Source organism: Boleophthalmus pectinirostris, unplaced genomic scaffold, assembly GCF_026225935.1.
Source record: "Boleophthalmus pectinirostris isolate CB_2022bp ecotype Guang Dong unplaced genomic scaffold, ASM2622593v1 HiC_scaffold_8, whole genome shotgun sequence".
Classification (NCBI taxonomy): Eukaryota; Metazoa; Chordata; class Actinopteri; order Gobiiformes; family Gobiidae; genus Boleophthalmus; species Boleophthalmus pectinirostris.
In genome coordinates, this window is record NW_026571515.1 from 13,887,690 (window position 1) to 13,913,014 (window position 25,325).

At 40.4% G+C, this 25,325-nt stretch overlaps 1 protein-coding gene across 1 annotated transcript; it reads right to left on the reverse strand.

Moving 5' to 3' along the window:
- Window positions 1–13,052: 13,052 nt before the first annotated feature.
- LOC110174710 (microtubule-associated protein RP/EB family member 1-like) lies at window positions 13,053–24,827 on the reverse strand. Its single transcript, XM_055165803.1, has 7 exons — window positions 24,650–24,827; window positions 21,973–22,103; window positions 20,854–20,999; window positions 20,283–20,481; window positions 19,315–19,418; window positions 17,902–18,051; window positions 13,053–15,400 (listed from the first exon to the last, which is right to left on the reverse strand). Exons 2-7 carry the CDS (start codon window positions 22,091–22,093, stop codon window positions 15,341–15,343), a joined length of 780 nt encoding a protein of 259 aa, XP_055021778.1. The 5' UTR covers window positions 22,094–22,103; window positions 24,650–24,827; the 3' UTR covers window positions 13,053–15,340.
- Between the last annotated feature and the right edge of the window lie 498 nt (window positions 24,828–25,325).

Sequence of the window (25,325 nt, forward strand, 5' to 3'; positions counted from 1 at the left end):
GTTCAGCCTGTTGTTTTCTGTTCTATTGTTTTTACTAGAACTTGCCTTTCAAGATAAAATGTTGGTTCCTGGTCTCTTGATTTTATAAAATAAATTGCCCCCAAAAAGTGCAACTGATAATCTTATAAGTGACTTATATATGTTTTTTTCTTCTTCATTACACATTTTTTGGCTGGTGCGACTTATACTCTGGAGCGACTTAGTCCGAAAAATATGGTAAATAGGAGTTAAACTGTGAATTAAATGTGTATGTAAGAGGCACCAACTGCTGGTTACTTGTAAATACTGCAGAGTGAAGTGTGCATAATCAGCCATATGCTAAATGTAAATCTAAACAAAGGCGAACAATGAAAAATAATATACCTTTTCAGTTATCTGCATAGAATAGGTTGGATCTGAAAGGTCTACGTCCGACTGAAGTTTTAGTTTAATTAGATTAGTCTTGGTCTTAAAAGCTGTAATTGACAGAAAAAAGGTTTAGCAGAAAGTTGAACAGAAGTCAAACACAAAATGTACATTTGATTCACCATATGCACAGACAAATGGCTGCATCGATGAACAGGATGCGTCATTCCATTTGTGAGTGTCATCCTCCCAAACGCAGTGCTGCTGATTTAGATAATTATCAGGTCTACGAGGGAGCCAGTTTGTGAATCGGTTCTTGTTGCCATCAGACCACCTCCAGGGCTTTCTGTACAGACCAAACCAGGCCCATTGGTCTGGTACAAGAACAGACGCCACTGCAGAGTTTTCCGTCTCATCTTCGATCGTGGCCAGGTCTGTGTGGTGCTGTCTGCAGTAGCTCTGAGCGTCCTCCCAGGTCATAGTGGTAGAAATAAATGTGTACTGTTTGGGGCCACTTGATGAACCTGTGAAAATTAAACGGTCCTATATTACACAAAATGGATTTTTGTGAACTTTAAGCCATGTTAAAATGTTGTTATCTCCTCAAAAACAGACCTGGACTTTTGTTTTGTTCCAGGCACGTTTGAGTAATCCAGCATTATTAAACTGCGTTCAGACCGCAGCGTCAAAAAACACTGGACACCTCTATTTGGACACCTTTGCATTGGAGTTCAGATGCCTCTGATGCACAGCTCCGTGGATGAACGGGAGAAAAATACTTGTTGCACGTCCATTGCCCTGGAAACAAGTGCTCGGTCCTGGTCTTTTCCCAAAATGATGTCAGACCAGACTGTGTATTTATAAAACCATGAGTGGAAGCCATCAGCTTGGCGACTGCAGCATATATATATATTTATACTGCGCTAATGACACTCTGACACTGGTTTAGTCTTGCTTTAGTCCTGCTTTAGTCCTGGTCTAGTCCCGGTTTAGTCCTGGTCTAGTCCTGGTTTAGTCCTGGTCCGGTCCTGGTGTAGTCCTGGCGATCAGTTCAGTGATTGCGGTGTATATGTTTATACTCTGCTAATGTTTGTGGCTCCCGCCCTGGTTCTCGGGTCTTTCTCCTTCTTCTGGATAATAATGTTGCTGCGTCTCTGAATACTCGTCCCTGTTTGATTGAAAAGTTTCACATTTTCAGCTTCTGACGGCGATGCACTGGACATTCTGACATCGACACCAGATTTGCACACGAAAATACGCCACAAAAACGCAGGACGCCCCAGAAGCACGTCCACATAAACTTTGCATATAAACTGGACGCCTTGATGTCGCGGTCTGAACGGGTCTTTAGTCTGTCTCCAGTCAATCTCCAAATCCACTACTCCACCCTGTGATGGCATGAAGCGGTTGTTTTCAAATTAAAACCTACTTTTATGTTTTTGTTCAGGCAATTCCAGGGCTGAAATTATCCAAGCGATTCTAGTGAAGGTGTATGAAGTAGAGTTCTTCCTGTATTACCACATGACATCACAAGGTGGGACACAGTATCTTTGAGTTGAGAGAAGAATGCATTTTAAATACGCAGGATTTGTGTGAATGAAACAAAACACAACTCCTTTTCTACCTTTAAGGCACTCAAAGCATTTACATCACTCACCCATTAACACACACATTCACACAGCAGTGTTCGCAGACACTGGAGGCAAGAGGAGTTAAGTGCTCAAGAACACAAAGGCAATACTAATTTAAGGAACTACAATCACAGCGTCAACCTGTGGATCAGTTGATGTGATCACAATACTGATGATGTTTTTTGTCACGAGCGAGATCTGAACTGAACTGAACTTCAGATCAGAGGACAAACACGACCAACAGAGCTACTGCTGCAAATTTTCATTACATTTTCATTACAAAGCAGATGAAAAGCAACTCTTTAGATATATATAGGTATAGATATGTATAGGTATAAGTAGGTATATAGGCAGATATATATGGTGGTGGTGTATTAACTTTACTTATAAATATGTAAGTAAATAAATGAATGAGTGTTATTCAAAATTCCAGTTGATTTTTGGCACACTGAATGATGTAAAATGTCTCACCTGTGAAACAAACAAATGGACGGAGACTCTCACAAGGACCATCACCCCAAAGTCCATTATATATCACGCCACAAAAGTTTGTTCCTTCATTGTGGTCCGGCTCACCATCTTTCCAGTTCTGGTATCCTCCAGGGCTGGTGTTCCCAGTGGAAGACCATCTCCAGGAGTTTGAGTCATTACCCATCACACCTTTCCATGAAGCAGGATCATCGAACAGTCCAATCCAGACAAACCCACTGAAAGAACTGGGTCTTTGAAAACTGTTGATGTCGTCCATGTTTCTGAATGTGGCCAGGTCAGTGTAGTGCTCTCTGCAGTACTGCTGAGCCTCAGACCAGGTCATTGGCAAGTTTATGGCATGGTACTCGTACATCACATCGTGGAAGGATAATGCTGTTTTTAAACCTAAGAACACATAAGACAGAGAGTTAAAAAGAAGAAAAAACTTAACACTTATTCTATGTAGGAGACATTTCTCACCACAGAGCAGGAATATGTGAATCAGGTTATCCATCTATTTCTCCAGGGAAAATATAATATTCTTGAAGAAAATCAGAAAATGAAATGGTTCATTGCTCGTAGTCTGTTGATCTGTCTCGCATCTGTGAAATCCCAGAGACCTCAGACAAAAGAGGCACATTCAAAAAAATGTATTAAATTAATTTGACTAATCAAATCACATCATGCAAACTGGGGTATTGGTTGTCTACGTTTTAAGTTACCTTAAGATTTATTATTTGTGTGTGTGTGTATGTGTGTGCGTGTGTGTGTGTGTGTGTGTGTGTGTGGTGTGTGTGTGTATGTGTGTGCGTGTGTGTGTGGTTCGTGGTTACTGCCCGCACCGGGTGCCTGCCCTAGGCATATGTTATCATTTTGTTGACTGTATCTGGTTTTAATCATGGTCTGAACACATACGTATATATTTTTGTAATAAATATTGTAATTTTTTTTTTTTTTTATGTCTCAGTTCCTCATTTTGTCCACCATCTGCAGTTCTAACCTGTGTTTTTAAGTAGTCCCTTAGGGTTACAACCTGTTTGTGTTCTTTGTTTAATATTTGCCTTTTAGGTTTTACCTGTTATAGGTTGGTTGAGGTTAAAAAGTATTGAATTCAAGAGCGACGTGTTTGGGCCAGTGTGAACCCAACAGCAGCACTCTTCTCTTCTAATGTTAATGTTATGATGATTACTTATGTTTTGATTTGTGTGTATTGTGATTTTAATGTCTTTCTCATGCTGTAAAGCGCTTGGAATTACTTTGTACAAATGGTGCTATAGAAATGATCTTGTCTTCTGGACATGAGTGAACGCAGTAGAAGCACCTTGGATCACAGACTTTAAAGGGCCCATAATACACTATTTTCTGATGAATATTGTAATGTTGTTTCCACCTCAAAAACAGACCTGAAGTTGTGTTTTGTTTCATTCACACATGGTAACACACAAACCGTGCATATTTAGGCTGGTAATACAGGTAGGTACACTGTGTTTTTAAACTCCAAACACTTTCACTAGAATAATTTGAATAATTTAATCTCTGGAATAGCTCATCTCTACTGAACAAAAGGTAAAAGGAGCTGTTAACATGAAAATAACAAAAGCCTCGGGCCACTTCTACGAGGACAGTGTGGTACAGATCTTAGCCAGAAAAAAGAACTGGTTTGAGAGAAGAGTTTAAAAAAAAAACTACTTTTGTTAAGAAAAACAATACTTCCTTAAACAGAAATGAAGGACTTAGACATCATCTTTCTATTTACAATCTATTTACTATTTACTATTTATTTACTAATCTATTTCCATCCTCAAACCTAAATCAACAATAAACCAACTACAATAACAATTGGGAATCCATGTATCATTCTTTCATTCATTTTTCAAAATAAGACTAAAAATAAGAAAACAAAAGAAACAACTATTTTCTTCATTATTTGTCTCCAAAACCAAAATGAAAAAACAGATAACAATTTGTTTTTGTTTTTTTTTTTTTTTTGTTTTTTTTTTTCAGTTTTTGATTTTGTGTTTAAATGAATAATGGAAAAAACAGATAACGGCCGTTTCCCGTTTCCGTGACTTAAACTGCGAACTGAACCAGGACTAAACCAGGTCTAAAACAGGACTAAAACAGGATTAAACCAGGTCTAAAACAGGACTGAAACCAGTTTAAACCAGGACTAAACCAGTCTCAGTCCTGGTCTTAGTCCTGGTCTCACACTACATTACTGCCTGGTAATGTAGTCAAGATGTGACAATATCTGTTGACGGTATCACAATTAGCCAAGTTGTTCAAACTAAGTTTTTAGGGGTGATTGTTGATCAAAAACGAACCTGGAAATATCATACCCAACATGTTTGTAGAAAAATTATGAAATCCATTGGTATTTTGAGTGAAGTTGGCTCCTGTATAAATGCTTCATGCATGATGACTTTATATTATGGTAAATGGTAAATGGTCACATTTTTCTATCGCGCTTTTCCACCTTCAAGGCACTCAAAGCACTTTAAGCACTCAAAGTGCTTTTATAGTTTAATCTTTCCTTAGATCATTTATTGTAACATGGTTTGGGGTTCTACATGTAGGACATATCTCATCAAGATTTTATTAATACAAAAGACATTTTTAATGTCTTTTGCCTCCTTGAACCGTCACCTTATCGTGGTGGAGGGGTTTGAGTGCCCGAATGATCCCGGGAGCTATGTTGTCGGGGGCTTCATGCCCCTGGTAGGGTCACCCAAGGCAAACAGGTCCGGGGGGACGGGTCAGACGAAGAACGGTTCAGAAGCCCCTTATGATGAGTGCAACACAGAGGCCAGTTACGTCGCCCGGATTGGCGTCACCAAGGCCTCACCCTGGAGCCAGGCCTGGGGTGGGTGCTCGTCAGCGAGCGCCTGGTGGCCGGGCCTTCCCCCACGGGGCCCGGCCGGGCTTAGCCCGAAGGAGCGACGTGGGGCCGTCCTCACGTGGGCCCACCACCCGCGGGAGGAGCCATATGGGGCCGGTGCAGAGAGATCTGGGCGGCAGTCGACGGCGGGGGCCTCAACGACCGGATCTTCCGGACATGGAGACTAGCTCTGGGGACATGGAATGTCACCTCGCTGGGGGGGAAGGAGCCTGAGCTTGTGCGGGAGGTTGAGCGTTACCGACTAGATATAGTCGGCCTCACCTCCACGCACAGTTTGGGCTCTGGAACCCAACTCCTTGAGAGGGGCTGGACTCTCCATTTCTCTGGCGTTGGCCGCGGGGAGCGGCGGCGGGCTGGTGTGGGCCTGCTCATTGCCCCACAGCTCAGCCGCTGTGTGTTTGGAGTTCACCCCGGTGAACGAGAGGGTCGTGTCCCTGCGCCTTCGGGTCGGGGACAGGTCTCTCACTGTGGTGTCGGCCTACGGGCCGAACAGCAGTGCTGAGTACCCGGCCTTCTTGGAGTCCTTGGGAGGGGTACTAGACAGTGCACCGACCGGGGACTCCGTTGTTCTCCTAGGGGACTTCAACGCCCACGTGGGCAACGACAGTGACACTTGGAGAGGGGTGATTGGGAGGAACGGCCTCCCCGATCTGAACCCGAGCGGTGTTCTGTTATTGGACTTCTGTGCTAGTCACGGTTTGTCCATAACAAACACCATGTTCGAGCACAAGGGTGTCCATAAGTGCACGTGGCACCAGGACACCCTAGGCCGGAGGTCGATGATCGACTTTGTAGTCGTGTCATCTGATCTCCGGCCGCGTGTCTTGGACACTCGGGTGAAGAGAGGGGCTGAGCTGTCAACTGATCACCACCTGGTTGTGAGTTGGGTTCGCTGGCGGAGGAGGAAGCCGGAAAGACCTGGTAGGCCCAAGCGTGTAGTGAGGGTCTGTTGGGAACGTCTGGCGGAGCCCTCTGTCAGAGGGACTTTCAACTCGCACCTCCGGGAGGACTTCTCCCGGATTCCGGGGGAGGCTGGAGATATGGAGTCCGAGTGGGCTTCATTCTCGGCCTCTATTGTCGATGCGGCTGCTCGGAGCTGTGGGCGTAAGGTCTGTGGTGCCTGTCGCGGCGGCAATCCCCGAACCCGGTGGTGGACACCGGAAGTAAGGGATGCCGTCAAGCTGAAGAAGGAGTCCTATCGGGCCTTGCTGGCTCGGGGGACTCCTGAAGCAGCTGACGGGTACCGGCGGGCCAAGCGTGCTGCAGCCCGTGCTGTTGCGGAGGCAAAAACTCGGAGCTGGGAGGAGTTCGGGGAGGCCATGGAGAAGGACTATCGTACGGCCTCAAAGAGATTCTGGCAAACCGTCCGGCGCCTCAGGAGGGGGAAGAAGTTCTTCGCCAACACTGTTTACAGTGCGGGGGGAGAGCTGCTGACCTCGACTGGGGACGTTGTCCGGCGGTGGAAGGAATACTTTGAGGATCTCCTCAATCCCACCATCACGTCTTCCGAGGAGGAGGCCGAGGCTGGGGACTCGGAGGCGGACTCATCCATCACCCTGGCTGAAGTCACTGAGGTGGTTGGAAAGCTCCTTGGTGGCAAGGCTCCGGGATTGGATGAGATCCGTCCTGAGTACCTTAAGTCTCTGGATGTTGTGGGGCTGTCTTGGCTGACACGCCTCTTCAACATCGCGTGGCGGTCGGGGACAGTACCTCTGGACTGGCAAACCGGGGTGGTGGTCCCTCTGTATAAGAAGGGGGACCGGAGGGTGTGTTCCAACTATAGGGGGATCACACTCCTCAGCCTTCCCGGTAAGGTCTATGCCAGGGTACTGGAGAGGAGAATCCGGCCGATAGTCGAACCTCAGGATCCAGGAGGAGCAGTGTGGTTTTCGTCCTGGCCGTGGAACACTGGACCAGCTCTACACTCTCCATAGGGTGCTCGAGGGTTCATGGGAGTTTGCCCAACCAGTCCACATGTGTTTTTGTGGATCTGGAGAAGGCATTTGACTGTGTCCCTCGTGGTGTCCTGTGGGGGGTGCTCTGGGAGTATGGGGTCCGGGGCCCTTTGCTAAGGGCTGTCCGGTCCCTGTATGACCGGAGCAGGAGCTGTGTTCGCATTGCCGGCAGTAAGTCAGACCTGTTCCCGGTGCATGTTGGACTCCGCCAGGGCTGCCCTTTGTCACCGGTTCTGTTCATTGTATTTATGGACAGAATTTCTAGGCAGTAAAGAAATCAAAAGCCTAGTCTCTCTGATGTGTGAAGAATCCCTCAGTCATCCAGGTAGAATCCATGGCGAGTAGAAAATTCAGTTTGTCGACTGGACAAAAGTTAGTTTGGTTGAAGATGTTTTGCAGCTCATCCAAGCTGCTTCTTCAGTTCTCGTCAGAATGTTGGTGGACACTTCCTTATATCTGCAGGGAGGAGCTAACTACACTGAAACTAATACACACACACTTGTTTACAGTTTCTGTTTGTTAGTTATGTCTATTGACCTGTACAGGGTGTGGGGTCTAATTAGCATAACAATTCATGGCCATAATTATGGCGTTTGCAAACAAATTTTTCGAGCCATTTTCTGCTGTTAGGACATCCAACAACCACACAATTACGATGTCCGAATCCCAAAACTAAAATATGACAATATCTGAACCAGAAACAAAAGCGATATGGTTCAAAAGACTAGAAAAGATCAACTTTGTCAATAGACTCATCCCACTGTAAAATCAAACATGACGGTTTGATGCTCAGTTTTTCAGAAAATCCTTCCCAGTATGCATTGCGGAATGACCAGAAGTCCGAGATTCTTGATGTGTCTATGTAACTGGTTCAGGAAGTTGTTCGTGGATTTGGCGTGTGATTCAAAACATAAGGGCCAAAGAAACGCAACAGATTCCCCCTCAGATTTTATGGTTTTGGGTTATTACGAGTTTGGTACATTCTATTTGAGATTCTTTTTTTGCGATGGAGCCAGCAAGAAAAATAATATTTTCTCCTGTTTGGGACCATTTTGAGCTGATATCTCCTAATAAAGTATATAGTAATAATGACGTCATTAAATAAACAATATTACTAAATACCTAAATTTGACAACACAGTGTTTCCCCTGGTTTAATATATTTCTTGTAAAAAAAAATTTTAAAATCAGGTGAAGTGTCTACTTTTTCTTTTAACCCGACCATTAAATCATGAACACAGACTCCATGTTAATAAATTCACAATTTATGTTGAAATCACAGACATTCAAATATTTAATCGTTCATTTGTTCAGTATAAATCTTTCCATCAGAACCACGATGATCATGTTGATTGTTCTATTATTAATCTGCCTGTTATACATTTTTTGGCCACTTGATGGCGCAGTGGAGCAAATGAAGCACCTTGAAGCTTCGGCTCACGAGTCGAGCAAATAGATGGAAGGCTTCAGTGTTTCATGGGGCTTCATCTCGACATCACTATTCATAACCAGTACAATATCCGTTCAATATATGTTCATTTGTGTCTCTGTTACTGTTAGAGTGGTTCATGGATGGACTGGGCTCCCTGATGGTGACCACCTGTAGTGACATGTACGTCGGACACCAGCGAAACACAAACACAAAACTGTATAAAAAGTTTTGGAATCCGGAAAAAACATCTGAGGCCTTCAAATTTCAACTACAGTACTTTAAAAACCATCTCAAGTGTGTAATGTACGGGTGAACAATGTGTTTTTAAATGTACTTAAAGTGTAAAAAATAAAAATATTTTGCGCATATTCTGAGATCTTCAAATGTAGTGATTTTTATAAAGATTTGTGCTGAATTTTGTTTTAATTGCAGTTTTTTTATTTGTATATTTTTGTGTGTATTTTTGAACGTCTTTTTTATTTGTGTCTCTATTTTTTAGTGATACTTTCTATTGATTTATGATGCAAGCGTTTTTATTACAACTGTGAAAACGTAAACGCCTCATATTACGTGAAATTGATTCTTCTGAGTTTTTAGCCGTGTTATAATGTTGTTACCTCATAAAAAACTTACCTGGAGTTGTGTTTTGTTTCATTCACACATGTTTGACTAATCCTGCATTATTAGTCTGTCTGCATCTCTAAATCTCAAAATGCAGTTTCATCTTATGATGTCATGAAGTGGTAGTTTTCAGGTTAACAGTGTGTCTTTTAGCTTTTGTTTTGTGTAGATTGGCAATTCCAGAACTGAAATCATCCAAATTATTCTAGTGAGGGTGTATGGAGTTTAAAAACACAGTGGAACACTTCCTGTATTACCTCAGTTCAGCCAGTGAGATAAAACCCCTCCAGATTTTTTTTAGAAGTTGTAGTAGACATATAGAGCTACATTTTTTTCTACTGGTGTCACTGAAGTCGGGCGTGTCCCTTATTGTCAATTTCAAGGTCAAAATACAAGTCAAAAGGTCATTCATCTCAAAAGTACTCAAATGCAAAAATGTGACTTTTTTATTTGGGTTCCTTATGATTTCTCCTTTCCAGGGACACCATCATTTTTGATATCGGACCAGTAGTTGATGAGTAAATGCAATTTGAAATTCAGCGACCACACAAAAAAGTGAAAAAATGAAATTGCAGTATCTCGGAAACCGTTGCTCCAATCATGCAAAAATTTGAGATCTTGGTTTTCTTCGCTATGATTTACCCATACACCAATTTTCTTTGCAGTTGGACAATGTGAGGTTTCAAATTGCATTTTTTGGAGGTGAATTGAGGTGATGACTGATCAAAAGTTTGAGAGAAAACTATTGAAAGTGAGCTCAATATTTTGTGTGTTTAAAAAAATGACAATGAATCACACAAAAGTGAAAACAAAGACAGTAACAGCTTACTGAGATGAATTAGGAGCTGCTTCTCACATACACAGACAGTAAAAAATCAATAAAGGGTTGCCACTCTTTCTGAAATGATTAACAAATATCTATATATACACCAGTACACTGAGAGTTAAGTAAATACGCTGTGTCCCCACAGAATAAACAATAGTCTTTATAATTCCTGGTAAAGCTCAGGTGACACGTTCCCAGGCTCAGAGCCTCATGTCCTGTTCTCGTGTCCTGTTCCTGCAGGAGGCAGTTGGAGGTTTGGCTGAAGCCAGACGAGAATTTAAGGACAAACGACTGTAAACAGCTGCATGTTTCACAGAAAAACACTTATTTTACACACAGGGCAAGACAAGTTTATTTGTATAGCACAATTCATACACAAAGTAATTCAAAGTGCTTTACACAATAAGAAATACATAAAAAATCACAATACAAGAAAATCAAAACATAAATAATCATCATAAAATAACAAATGAGAAAGACATTAAATGAGAGAGAAGAGTGCGGAATGAAAACCTTTCAGTCACATGGAGCTAAATAGAACCATCTTGAGCCTGGATTTAAACAGTCAAACTAGAGTCTGTCTCACATGTTCAGGAAGACTGTTCCAGGTTTTAGCTGCATGAACCTGAAACTCTGACTCCTTGTGTTTGGTCCTGACTCTGGGCACCAGCAGGAGGCCGGTCCCTGAGCTCCTCAGAGTGCAGATGGTTCGTGTGGCACTAACATGTCACAGATGGACTTTGGTGCTCAGCCGTGGAGAGACTTGTACAACCAGAGCCACTTTAAAGTCTCTGAGCCACAGACCTGAGCACAGGACGTATGTGCTCGTACTTATTAGTTCGATTAAGGACCCAATCTGCAGCGTTCTGGATGTTCTGCAGCGTCTCACAGCTCGTCTGGAGAGGCCAGTGAGCAGACAATTACAGTCTAATCTGCTGGGGACAAACGCATGGATAAGTCTCTTCAAATCTGCTTTAGACAGTAAACCTTTGATTTTTGCGATGTTTTTTAGATGGTAAAAAGCTGCAGATGTTATTGATTTGATGTGGCTGTTAAAGTTCAAGTCTGAGCCCGTTGTTAAGGCCCAGTTATAGTTCTGCTTCGACTCATCACACTCTGCCGCCATCATTTTTGATTTATGGATCTGCGTCGAGGTCTATTCACTGCCACAACACTAGGAGGTGGTCAGAGGGGCTGATGGCGCAGATTGGCAGCATTGCTTCTGTTCATCTGACCTAGGGCAGCTGTGGCTACGATAGTAGGTTACCACCACTGGGTATGGAGTGAATAAATAATGCTCTGAAAAGAGTTGTTGAGTGTTCAGAAAAGCATTATATTAAACTTATACATTAGTATTATTGAGTTTTAGAGATGTAGACCAGTGTTTCCCAAAGATTGGGTCGCAAGAGATTTTTTTGGGGGTCGCCTTGTCATGATCTTATGTAGGTTTGCAATATACAGTTATGACACATGAGACATAATTATTGTATTGACTATTTTGGTCCAGTGTTGCTGGTTCAATTGAATGTTGAAAAGAAAATGAATTTGGGTTACATTTAATGTCCAAATAGGCGACTTATGGATCCTTTTATTGCTGGTTCAATTACTTTTCCTCACAGTTTAAAACTTGAGTAATACTAATTACTAATTATGATCACTCAGTCAACAACAAAATATCCTCATTAATGTTCAATAATGGTCAAATCCACCTTTATTTTCTGATGTACATATAATGTCTATTGACTTGGGTTGTGAAGGTTTGTGACTTTAAAATATTGGTCCCCAGGAAAAAAGTTTGGGAAACACTGATGTAGACAGAGTAATAATAACTAAATAATAATTATTATTTATCAGTTCCATTAATTTCCGGTTTATAGTACATTTAACTTGACCTGACTTAAGTGCTTCACATGGCCGGTAACAATAATAAAGGCAATATATGACAATACAAAGGAATAATGAATTATATAATAGGTTGACAAACGTGTTAACAAAAGAAGCAACATTACTGCAGGTGCTTGGACTTTGGCGCCATCTGCTGGACAATTATAGTACTAATGGGTTTTGTTCCACATGTGAAAAGTTTAATAAAGCAGCGTCCTAAAAGTGGCGCTTAAATCGACGAAAGTTTAAGGTATGCAACAAGATTTTGACAAAATCTACAGCGGAGGATTGTTTTATATTATATTCCAAATCTTATTAAAGTTTTGGCTCAGAAAATGCGGTGAAATTACAATCTTTAGGCATATTCAGGTCACTCAGACTCTAAAGATACTAAAAATATACAGAGGGGATTTCGGTATTTAATATGACAACAAAAAGAAGCTAGAAATTTAAACCTGGTCTTTTCAAATTTGTTTTGAATGTCCCAAAAAGTGTCAATTTTGGCCAATTTTAAACATAAAAACATAAGCATGAAACATTAGACGATCAAAAAGTTGTAATACATTTTTTTCCTTACATTTTGTGAGTGAATTACAAGTTTCAAACTCATGTCTCAAAATTTAAGATATTTTTCTATCGCCTACTGTGTCTGTGTCTCAGTTTTACTCTATTTTCTGTTGTTTCCTTGTCACAAACAGACCTGGAGTTGCGTTTGGTTTCATTTACACATATTTAAAACACAAACCCTGCACATTTAGACTGAGTTCTTTCTACCACCTTGTGATGTCATGTGGTAATACAGCAAGTAAATTTTACGTAATATAAGAGCTTTCAGGGTTTAAAGTGTTATGATGAAGTTATGATGTAAATAATTAACTGAAAAAATGTAGAATTGTAATGTTTTCTTTTTCTAAGTTAACTAAAGCCACCTGCAATTTTATATCAAATGTGTAAATTTTGGTAATACATATTTAAAAAGAAAATGACACTTGTCCAAATACTTGTTTATTTTAACATATTTTAAAGTTACAATACAAACATTTGCCCAAAATATCAAAGTATATAGAATAAAAAGAGAAAACAGGTTATGAATAAGGCCATTGCAGAAGAGCTGTGTACACCTGAACATATTTTACTGCTAAAAGTCCATAACATTTTTTAATAGAGAAACTTTCAAATTGTTCAAAAGGCAGTAAACAGCTGAGAATGGGACATCAGTATTAGGTTTGAACAAGGCAAAGATCACAGTGTACCGCAGAGCTCGGTTCATTGGCGAGTATTAAGGACCACTGGTGTAGACAGTGCAAACGCCTTAAAAGAAGAATCACCCACCTCAGACTAAAGCTTTCATTTTCAATTTCACTTAAGTGCGAGTTTGACGAAAATCAGGCAGTGAATACACTGCTAAAAAACGACAACTACCATCAGTGTGTGAATCAGACTTGTAACTACCAGTATGTAAATATTCTGTTCTGTTGAGGTCTGCTAACTGTTTGTCTCCACGGAGGTGTAATTTCTTTAGAATGTTCCACAGTATGGCATTAAACTAGGGATGAACCGATCCAGCTTTTTCTGTTCCGTCAACGATGACGATATTTCATTTAGACGCAAACTGTTTATGGTAAACAAAACTAAAAAGATCCAAATGTTGTTTTGTTGTTTTTGCTTTAACAGGAGCAAACAGGTGAACAAACGTTACACCAATTTTATCTTTTGTTTTATTTGTTTTGTTAAGTTCTAACTTTTTGTAAGTTTTAACTTGCACAGTTTTAAATGGACAAAGTACATCAGGTTGCAACCTCTAGTCCTCCGGTCTTGTGGTCAGGGCCTCTTGATGGTCCCAAAAACCCGATTTAAAACTCGGGGGGACGTGTGCTTTCAGGTTGTGGCCCTAAAATTATGTAACCTCCTGCCCCCTGGCCCTCTGTGACGCCGTCTGTAGCTCTCCACCCCGTTATAAGTAGCTCACTAAAGGATTTCTGAATTGCATATTATACTGAATAACTCAAATTTTATTAATTATTACCACTGCACTAATAAATGGATAACGGTTTAATGTTTTAAAGGCATCTAACTGTACAACATCTAATGCTTTCCCTCTTATATCCACTTAATTTCTAGCAATCACTAAAAATTTGCAGCTCTCCGGCATTTTCGTTTTCTAAAATTAACTCAAAGCATGTAAAAGGTTGGAGATCCTTGCTATAGACTCTTTTAAAAAGCTGCTCAAGACACTTGCTTTTTAGTCAAGTTGTGTAATTCCTCCGTTCTTGTAAATGTTGTTTTGGTTTGTTACATTGCACTGTAAAGCACTGTGTGATTTATTTACTTTTTTATTTGTGAAAGATACTATATAATTATTAAAGGCTTGCTTTTGTAACTACAGTTTTGTAAAAATACAAGTTTAATGTTATGAGACGTTTTTGGCCAGTCAACCGTTGTATTACACCAATTTATACACCAGAATCCACCAAAATGTTCAATATCAGGCCCGATATCTGATACCAGTTTTGCATCGGTGCATCCCCACTTTAAACCCATCCATTTTGCATTTATTCATTGCTTTTTATTGCAAAAAACAGTATTTGATTCTTACCATGAGCAGCCTCGCCGCTCTACAGTCCCAACTTATACCCTTGACCTGCTAGATAAGATTAATGACACACTGTGGAACATTCTAGTCACTCTCCATGGAGACGGTGGTAGGTCCTCCCTCAGACAGAAAAGTATATGGAAATCAAATACTGAGGTACAGTTTTTCGCATTCAAAAATGGCATAAACGCAGCTTGAATATGAATGAAATTGTTGCCAAGTCTTAAATAATTAAAACCGATTCCAACTGACTGCTGGTATAAAATTACACGAACCAGATTTCATCAGGGAATGAATGGGATGCCAGCAGCTGCAGCTTTTCCAAAACATGAACTTCTGCTGAGAAACAATTTGACTTTTTTTTTTCTTTTTTTTTCTCTTGGGACAAATCCAGTCAGTCACACACGCACACGCACACACACAGAATTAAACGCATTACCACACCGGAGTCCGCCACCCCGTCCACAGTGTTTGCGATTGAAAAAAAATAATAATCAAAAACAGACTTGTATTGTACGATTGTAAAAGGAGAATGTAACTCCAAATGAAGGCAGGTGAGTGAAGTATGTCAGGCGGACGTTTTGGGGCCGCTAGTCGGGAGTGGATTTTTGAATTGCGTTGGGACAGTCTTTACTTAAGAGAACTTGAGGTGAGAGTAAAAAAACTGATACCGGGTTTTTACAATTAAAACTCCTCCGGCTCTGGCTCTTCCTGATCGTCGGCTCCAGGTATGACGAAACCCTCCTGGACACAGAAAGATAAACATTAATATATTTATAATGTAGCATTGCAAATCAGAAGTTGTTACTTTTACAGTTTTTCATGTTTTTAAGACAGTTTGGCCTTTGACACTTTGAAATGTTGGCATTATTTATTTTGATCTTATACTGTTTATCGTTTTGTCATTTTAGTCGTGTGTTTTAATATTAGCACTCTGAAATTGGCTGTGTGTTAAATAAAGTTGCACATTTAAATTATACTGGCTGGACAGATATAGCATTACCATATTTTTCAGACTATAAGTCACACTTTTCATGGTTTGGGTGCTTCCTGTGACTTATACTCTGGTGCGACTTATATATTAAAATATATTAAAAATCACACTGACAGCCACGAGAGGGCGCTCTAGTCTTGTGTGTCAGTTAGAGATGCGCGGATGGGCTATTTTTTCATCCGCAACCGCGACACAAAACTCATCATCCGCCCGCTGTCCATTTTGCACCGAAGGTTTTCAAAACCGCACCCGCCCGCCATCCGCCGATTGATTTTAGATTTTAGAACAATCATACAGCAAACAAACTAAGCAGCCTCGATAAAAATTCAAACTCTATAGCTCATTCATTCCAAAATTCGCTCAGCGTGTATGTTCGCATTCTTAATTGTCCGTAACAACCCCAAACTTACCTGGTTTTCTTGCGCAGCTAATTAATTGACAACGTTTTCCGACTAGACTATTTTTGAAGCTTCTTGCCTTCGTGTTGGATGTTGTTACATTCTGAACATTCTGCCATTGCCCGATTATATTTCAAAGTCATCGCCTCACTCCATCGGTCTTTCTTTAAGTTTTAAATACCCCGAGTGGCAGTCTACGCTATAATGTCTGCGTGTTTTAAAATATATCTGATATCGAAACAACAAAAAAAAGCATAACTAAATAAATATGTCCCTATAGCCACTTATGTGTTGGCAAACAGCTGAAATAAATTAGAAATAATAAAATAAACTGCATATAATATGTGCCTCGTAAACCTTAGGCATCAATAACCCGACACAACCTGAACCTTCAGAACATAAAAACGAGGTCAAATAGGCTAATTAAGGATATGACGTACACTTCATACTACAAGCATAGACAATGAGACTCGTCTTTTCAGATGTAGGTAACAATACTAACAAGAACTTTTTTTTTTTTTTTTTTAGTAGTTAAACCGCCACCCGCCCGAATTTAATTAAAATATAATTTTTCGTCACCTCATCCGCCCGACCCGCGGATTAACCGCGGATACCGCGGTTGCAACCGCAATCCGCGCATCTCTAGTGTCAGTATCTGCTGCTAATGTTCCTCCTGTACCACTGTCACTTGGCTCTACTGCGCATGTCTCCTGAAAGAGAGAAACAGCCTCTGTCCTGTCTGCATCATTCCAGTCGATCGCACCATTTCTTCTGTACCACTGAAAATTTAACACTTACCATTTTTTGCGGGCTATTAGACACGCTCTTAAGCCTCTAACCCTATCAAATAACGGCCGCGCACCACAATCCAGAGCACCCTATACACAAATCCACTCGGGTGTCCCAGCACAACTTCAGTAAACTACAAAGCTGCACCACCCACAGAACACGCAAACACACATGGAGCACAGCGACCGCACAGCGAAAAACACCCACAGCCACACTCATCACTCCACGCCGACGAGGAACGGAACAGAAGAACGAACTGAAAAAGCGAGTGCAATGTGCCACTTCTAGACACAACTGAGTCACCACGAACACGCCGACAATCCAGCGGTCCCAGACAGCACCCTCCCTACACTCCACAACTGAACAAAGCCCAGAGTCACCATGAACACGCCATACAAAGTCCCACCAACCCATCCAACAGTTGTGTTTCCTTTAAAGTCCGGTGCGGTTTATTTGTGAAAAAAGTTAGAAAATAGACCATATAATGACAGTGCTTCTTATAATCCAGAGCGCCCTATAGTGCAGAAAATACAGTAAATAACTTCAGTGACAACCGAAACCATCCTGTCAGGATTCAGAAAGGCCGGAATAATTCTAAGTGGAACTGATGCTGAGTCTGACGACAGCTACACAGAAGAGGAAGCGGGGCTCCGTTTACCTCTGGAGGTCGCAGAGCTGTGTTTCTATTCTAGCTTTTTGGAACTGTAAGATGTAACTCACAAACACGTGACCCTTTTTTGTCCAATCCAAATGTGAACATTTGGGAAAAAAATTTCACAAGATCATTTTTCTGTGTGCATAATATTGTGGCACAAGATCGTGTTACATCCTAATTATTTATTTCAAATTATGTCAAAATCTCATCTTGCCTCGTTCTCACAGACCCAGTCTCACGGTGCATCTCGTCTTGTGAAAATTGTGTCTCGTCCCATCCCTGTGCTCTTGTATGATCAGTTTAGATTCTCCAAAAAGAAGTTTACTCTTTGTTTTGAACACTGCTCCACACACACTTTCTATTGTATGTCCACGTGTGAATCTAGGCTATTGTTTAACAGTGCACTTACGTCTGTGGCGTAGAGGATTTCGACGATCTGCCTCAGCGTGGGGTCGTCCTCTCCCTGCTCCTGACACAGCATCTCGATGCTCCTCAGTTTATTAAAGTAAAAGTCTCTCTCCTTCTCCATGTCGGCGATGGTTGCTTTGAGTTCACTCACCTAGAAAAGGAAAAAGTATCGTCACAGCCTGTTTCATGAGGACAGGAGATGGTTCAGACTAAACATAAACCACGAGTCAAAATCCTGGTCGTGGACTTTCAGTTCCACAAGTGAGTGACCAGGGTCACGTCTCATTTTTCTTTTCTCGCTTCCTTCTCCTTGATTCCTCTCCTCAATTCTGCAGGAAATGGATGAGGAAGTTCTGCCCACAGAGGAGACACAGCGAGGAAAGAGGATATAAACTCCTCACTGAGAACAACAAAGTTTGATTCTTTCATCTGGTGTTTGCTCCTGAAGTTTCCCTCAGGTTTACGCCTTCATTCCTTAGTTACCTTAATATGACACATTTGATTGACATCTGAAAAATGGAGGATCAAGGAGAGGAATCAAGAAGAAGGAAGTGAGGAAATAACTGACCCTAACCCAATGTGATTCGAGTTTCAAATAAAAAACAAAAAGAACTACCTTTCATTTATTCAGTTACAGGTGGTTTTATAGCTCAAAAATGCCCAGAAAAACAGGCATTCTGACTGCGAGTGGGGTCTCCTCTCCACAGATCTGACCTGTAACTTGGTCTGGTTTGGTCTCCATGAAGACAGAAAGGTTTAAACATTCAAGACAAAGGAATAACCCTCCACTGGAAAATTTACTAAAATTTTAAAGAGGGGGCAGTTTACTTCTATGGATAAACCGTTGACACGTAACATGTTTTAGATCATTATGCTACCATTTATTCTTTTCAAAATACTATATTCACCAAAAACAACATATCCGGCAGATTTTTCTTGAGTCCAGGAGCATCAACATTTGAAATAAGACTGAAATACGACCAGATAAAATACAAGAATCCTGTGCATTTCGGAACATGTTTGTAGATGCCTAAACTATACGATTTTTCTGTAAGATGGCACAGTATTTTGTTGGGCATACAGAGTAGGACGACACAAGGGTAAAAAGAGCAAGAAAAATAATAAATTATTAATAATCATAATAAAAATGAATTAATAAATGAATGAAAAAAAAAAATCAGTGAATAACAAAATAAAAATGTAATCTGAATAACATTAAATCTATTCAAATAAAAAAAAGCTTTGTTCTGATTACACACTATTAAAATAAAATATATTTAAAAAATAAAAAATTAAATAAACTGAATGAATAAATAGAAAATATATATAGGAAAAACAATAACAACAACAATGATTTTTTTTTCTGATGGCAATTAGATGTGTGATTTTTCTCTCCCAGTTTCCATGTACTGACCTGATTCAGTAATTCCTGCTGTTCTTGTGATTCTGCCGTTGGTTTTTTGGACCCGGGGGAAACCATTTTGGGGGCTACTTTGGCAACAGGCGGTCTGGGAGCACCTAAGACATGAAACCAACATTAACCTTCCAAATGGAGAAATCCCAGAGCCACGGTTAAGATAAAACAATCCTTTACTGTCTCCCAGGGGTGAAATTTGTCTTGGGACAGAGATTAAAACACAAAGACAACACAGCAACAAAAACTCAAACAGACCTCCACCGTAGAACATAAATAAGAGTGATACACCAACAGGAGCTTTAAGTCACTTTACAGGTAAGCCCTTAACAGTTTTTTATTCTAATAATAATTACACATTCCCTTGACCTCAGAGGAACCACTGAGAGCATCTTTTCCAGCTGCATCACTGTGTGAGGTAGAAACTGCACTGACCACGAAGAGCTACCAGCGCCACCCGCCTCACCCGCAAAACCATCACAATTGTGAGTGATGCAGTTCACCCCGCACACAATCTGTTCAGTCTCCTGCTTTCCGGGAGGAAGTACAGGAGCCTCCGTTCCAGTTCCACACCGTATGACTTTGGCACTAGAGCCACATAAGAAACCGCCTTGTTCTCTGCACTACACCATCTTACTGTTGCTAATACTTGATCTGACTTGAACTGCACTGTACTGTACACTAGTGTTTAGCTTTATTTATTTATGGTTACTGTAGTGGTTAGAGATGATGTTATTTGTTGTGTCTGTGCACATAAATGTTTGTCCTGTCTTGTCTACACCTAGGACAGAGAGCAATGTAATTTCAAACCTTCTGTATGTCTGGTACATGTGAAGAAATTGGCACTAAAGCTAACTTTGACCTTTGACCTATGTTTTGTATTGACTGCACATTCCCTGAGCCTGTATGCAATAGGATGTCACTTGCCTGTAATTTAAACAGCTGAACAGAAAAGCAGAAGAGCGTACCTTGACTGAGGGCCTTTTTGACGGGCTTGTTCTGTGTGGGTGCGGGGGTCGGGACGGAGACAGAGTCCTGGCCTTGGCGCGCAGCGATGGCGTCGTATTCGCTTCCACTGTAGTTGGCGTCGAAGAACTTCTTGAACCACTGCACAAACTCAAAGTTGTCCTGGAACTTGCCCTTCACCAGTTTGTCCACCGGGATGTTCTGAGGGAAGAGACGAAGAAAGGGACAGGACTTCGAATCATTTAAATGAAGAGTAAAAAGTAAAAAGAAAAAAAAAATTACACGTCAAAATATACAAATCGTCCCATTAGTATTAAAGTTCTTCCCCACGGGCACACTTCACTTTATTTTCACGTGACCAAAAATTCTTACGTGCTATTGGGAAATACAATACAAATCATGACTCTATAGAACACATACAAATAGTAACAAAATGAGAGCACAACTCAACAGTTCTGTCATTTTTATCAAAACTGTGTCATTTTATAGTTATAATGTTCTATCTGCCTGAACCAATCAGACTGTGTGCACAATTATCAGCTAAGTGGATATTGTGATCATAGTGCTGTTTACCTTGTCTACCCCGCACTTTTTAAAGGCAACCTGCAAAAGTTTGAAGTTGTGGATGTACTCGTGCTCCAGTTTGGCGGCGAATTTGACTTTTTTCAAAGGCAAACAGTTCTCGAACAGCATGTCCATGAATTGGCAATAGGCAGCACCTAAGATCAGACAAGACAAGTTAGCAGAGGTCTGGAAATACTTAAAAACATAGATCTACTTATGATTACCCTGGTGACACAATGCACACATCAGCAAAGACTGTCAAAAATAGTTTAAAGTTCGCAAAAAATACAAAATGGATTTACACAACACATTTTCAGGAGCCTGTGATCAAAACGAGCTTTCATAGTCCAGTTTAGGAGTTTGATTTTAACAAAAGAGGTGCAAATTTTATATGTGAAAAACAAGTCAACTAAAGTTCGAAAGCTTCAGACGGATGCTGACGCTGAGTGGTAAGTCATATAGAGGCATGTTTTAGCACATTTCTGATGGATTTCAAAATGACGGCACTTTCCTGTCCCCTGTTCACAAACGATCACGTCACTGGTTTTGTCCAGATCACAATGAATATCACACAGCCCTGCAACATTTCTCATGGGCTCAGTTCATTTTACTGAGCAGAGTGGAACATACCACAGACGTTCTTTTCTAGGATTGGTCCCATATTGTATTTTTGAACTGATACCGTTACCAATATTTGTCCTGCTGCGGTGGCTGATAACTGATATTTGCCCATATCAATAAGAACCACAGACTGGAATAGGAATTGATTTAAGGAAAAAATTGCAAAATAAATAAAAAAATAAAAAAACACCAGAACCAGGTAGAGTGGGTTAATACAAACATTTTAAGACCAAAATAATGAGGCTCACAGCAGCAGTTACAGAGAGAGGGACGACAAATGTTCAATGTTCAATGCCAAAACTAATCACACAGATACAGTATCTTTGCTCTCAGCGCCAAGTCACTCCCCCTTCAGAGCGCTATCACAACACAATCAGGATGCATCCCGCTAATCAAACTACTGCACACTGAATCAGGTTTGTCACATTGCATGAAAAACCTCTTCAGGCATGTTTTTGATGAGGGAACCTTATAACATGTTAGAAAGCTTAAAATAAGAGTAGTTACCTGTGCACAGCTGTTCTATCTTGGTTAAGTTCATCTGCAGAGATGTGTTGATCCACTCCAGCATGTCATGGCGGCTCAGGTTTTCACTGGTCACAGAGGTGGAGTAAACGTTCACAGCCATTATCGGTCCCCTGTGAATACAAAAGAAAAACCGGTTTAACATGGACACCCGACTAAAGTAAATATGTAAAGTTTTGTTTGAGCAGAAATAACTTCTGGGAGCTGCATTAATACCTTATAGTTACAGAACCACACACTTTGACAAAACTCTACGAACATGAGTGGGTCTGGAAACATCCTATCGCCGAGGCGGGCAAATTAACTCAAATGGCCCGCACATGTCTAAACAAATATGGCAATTTACATGTAAAAAAGTGAGGGGAAAAAAAAAACAGCACAGATTTCAGCAGAATCAAAAATCAAAGCTCCAAACTCTTATTCATGTCAGGTTAAAGAAGTTAGTAATTTTTTGTTCTGAATTAAATGAGAAATGAGATGCTTTAAATAGTTTTAATTTAATAGATTGTAATACATCGGACCATAAAGAGTTGACTTGGCTGGTACTACAACAGGTGAGCTTTTGAAAATTACTCAGCTTTACAAAAAATAATACTCTTTTACCCTTTTCAGACATAAAATATCCAACCCTTTTATTACCACACCTCTAGGCCTAAAGATAAAAAGTGGTGACGCGATAATTACTGTTAGGTTTGGTACATCTGATAATATTTAGCGTGAAATTGTTACAATCCCTTCACGTGTTCATTATTCATCAGGAGCCAGACAGCTGTGATGAGGTCACGCTGAGCAGACCCAGAGTGAGACACAGTCTTGCCCGTATCTCCAAGTGTTTGACACAATCACATTCTAGCTCAAACTGAACGTCATTGTTGAGCAGAGCAGTAAGAGCAGCAAGGGTGAAAAGTAACTAATTACAAATACTCAGGTTACTATAAGAGTATTTTGGGGTGAATTCTACTTTTGGTGGATTTTTAAGCCTGTACTTGTACAATAGTGTATAATTAACATGTACTTGTAAATTATAGAAGTTACCGAGTGCTGTAAATGTCTCAATATATTGTGTTTTAATAAACCCAAGTCCTAATTGTTCTAACATGTTAAAAAGTAACTAGTAAAGAAGAAATTCTCATACGTCCTGTCAATCATCAGATCATTGTTGCACTTTCTTCTTATAACCTCTTGTATATTAGCTGAGATTTTATTTTTTAGTACTTATTTTTCCATTTTATTTTGACTTGTAGATATACATTTATATAATTATATCTTATTTGACACTGGTCTCTTACCATCTTTTTCCTACTTATTTAGAATTTATTATTACCATTTATATTTTTAATCTCTGTTATTATATTATATTATATTATATTCAGTGTTGGGGCGTAACAGATTACATGTACCGGAGTTATGTAATCAGAGTACAAATTATGAGTAACTGTTTTCAGTTACAGTTACTGTTTCAATCAGTGGTAATTGGATTACAGTTACTTTGTTGAAATAAATGGATTAAACGGCGGTATTTTCCTGTTTTCACATTTTGGGCTATACCAGGACTAAAACCAGGACTAAAACCAGGATTTAACAGGACTAAATCATGCTGTGCACCTCCTCCTCTATCAATAATATTTTTAATTTGGATCAGTGAAGTCTGGGCTTTTCATTTCTTTTTATCAGACAAAACATCTTATGTGAAGATTTCCTCGTCTTTGCTTCTCTACAGCAAATCAAGTAATCCAAAGTATTCAGATTACGTTACTCACTTTAAGTAATTTAAAGGATTCCATTACAAACTACATTTTGGTATATGTAATCTGTAATCTGTGCGGGAATATATTTTAAAAGTAACCTTCCCAACACTGATTATACTGTGATGAGTGAGCTCCTGTGTCCAATAAATTTTAAGTCTAAGTGTACTTTTTACTAGTACACAATCAGCAGCATAAGTACTTGCAACTGAGTACAATTCTAGAAAAGTAACTGCACTTATACTTGAGAATTTAAATACTCTTTCCACAATAGGACGAAAATTATCATCCATTTTAAACAATGATTAATTATTAAAGATATTTAGAGCTTTAATGGGCCTGTTTTAAGATGTTAGAGAATTGCATCAAGTAAAAACGTTAGAAAGTAACTCAAAACAACGGATATTAGAAAATGTCTTGTTAAAGGAAGTATGGTTTGATTTTCCTGCTAAATGCGCAGCCGCAACATTGAACCACAAGGCCCAAAGTAAACACGATTTAGGCCATTTAAAACTCTCTTCAAACAGATCACCATTCGTTTATGTAGAGTCTGAAATCCCAAATGAGTCACTCCCGTAGCCTCTTTGTAATCCGTTAGTCTCCCGGGGAATGTGGACTCTCCCCGCCCTGGACTACAAAACACTCGGCTAGCTCCAGTTAGCACGTTAGCTCCCGTGGCCTCAAACTTTTTAAACCACGTAGAATTAACACAGATCGGAGTTTAAAAGGCTCAAACGATGCTTTTAATCACGAGGCCTAACTTGAACCCTTGTTTTATTCATGATCGCTGTAATTTCTGACGATACTAAACTTTTACGTGAGCTAAAACGAGCGGCTAACATGACCGGGCGAGCTAACCGCCACTTCCCATGCCGGTACAGAAGTAGGTTAGAGCTTTTTCTTCTAAAACTTACCTGAAATGTGTTGGATGGCGCGACTTGCTGTTAGTCTAGGTGTCGTGTTTTAAAGGGTTTTCGATTACAGTGCAAAAGGCAACTAAACGCTGTCGGTAATTTTGAAACTTCTGCTTTTTGGCGTCTTCTTCTTTTTTGGCACTTCACGATCGGTCACCGGCAGCGGAAGGAGCGACGCGCTGACGTCAAAAAATAAAGGGGTAGCGTCAAGACGTGATGTCAGGCAAAAAAGAAAAATATTATTATTATTATTTTACAATTCATTGTTGTTTAGTTATGTTATATTTGCTGTATTATATATTTATTTGTTATGTTCATCTGATGATGATGTTATGTACATCTGATACATAACTTTATATTTATTTATTTACAGTGCTCCATCCTCCCTTGAACTCCTCCACTTGGCAGAACTCTCCACCCACCTTCCGAGGGAAAGCTGCCTGAAGGAGCTAAGCCATAAGGCAAAGCTCTCAATTTACCAGTCAATCTACGTTCCTCCCCTCACCTATGGTCATGAGCTTTGGTTAATGCCCAAAAGGACAAGATCACAGATACAAGCGGTCGAAATGAATTTCCTTCACAGGGTGGCTGGGCGCTCCCTTAGAAATAGGGTGAGGAGCTCAGTCACATGAGAGGAGCTCGGAGTAGAGCCGTTGCTCCTTCACTTCGAGAGGAG

What these genes read in the sequence shown, in the direction of transcription:
- LOC110174710 (XM_055165803.1), bottom strand. Translation starts at nt 22,093, where the DNA reads ATGGCTGTGAACGTTTACTCCACCTCTGTGACCAGTGAAAACCTGAGC. An exon ending in GATAGAACAGCTGTGCACAG is followed by an intron (nt 21,000 to 21,972) that starts GTAACTACTCTT and finishes GTCTGATCTTAG; the next exon opens with GTGCTGCCTATTGCCAATTC. An exon ending in AAAAGTGCGGGGTAGACAAG is followed by an intron (nt 20,482 to 20,853) that starts GTAAACAGCACT and finishes CTCTTCCCTCAG; the next exon opens with AACATCCCGGTGGACAAACT.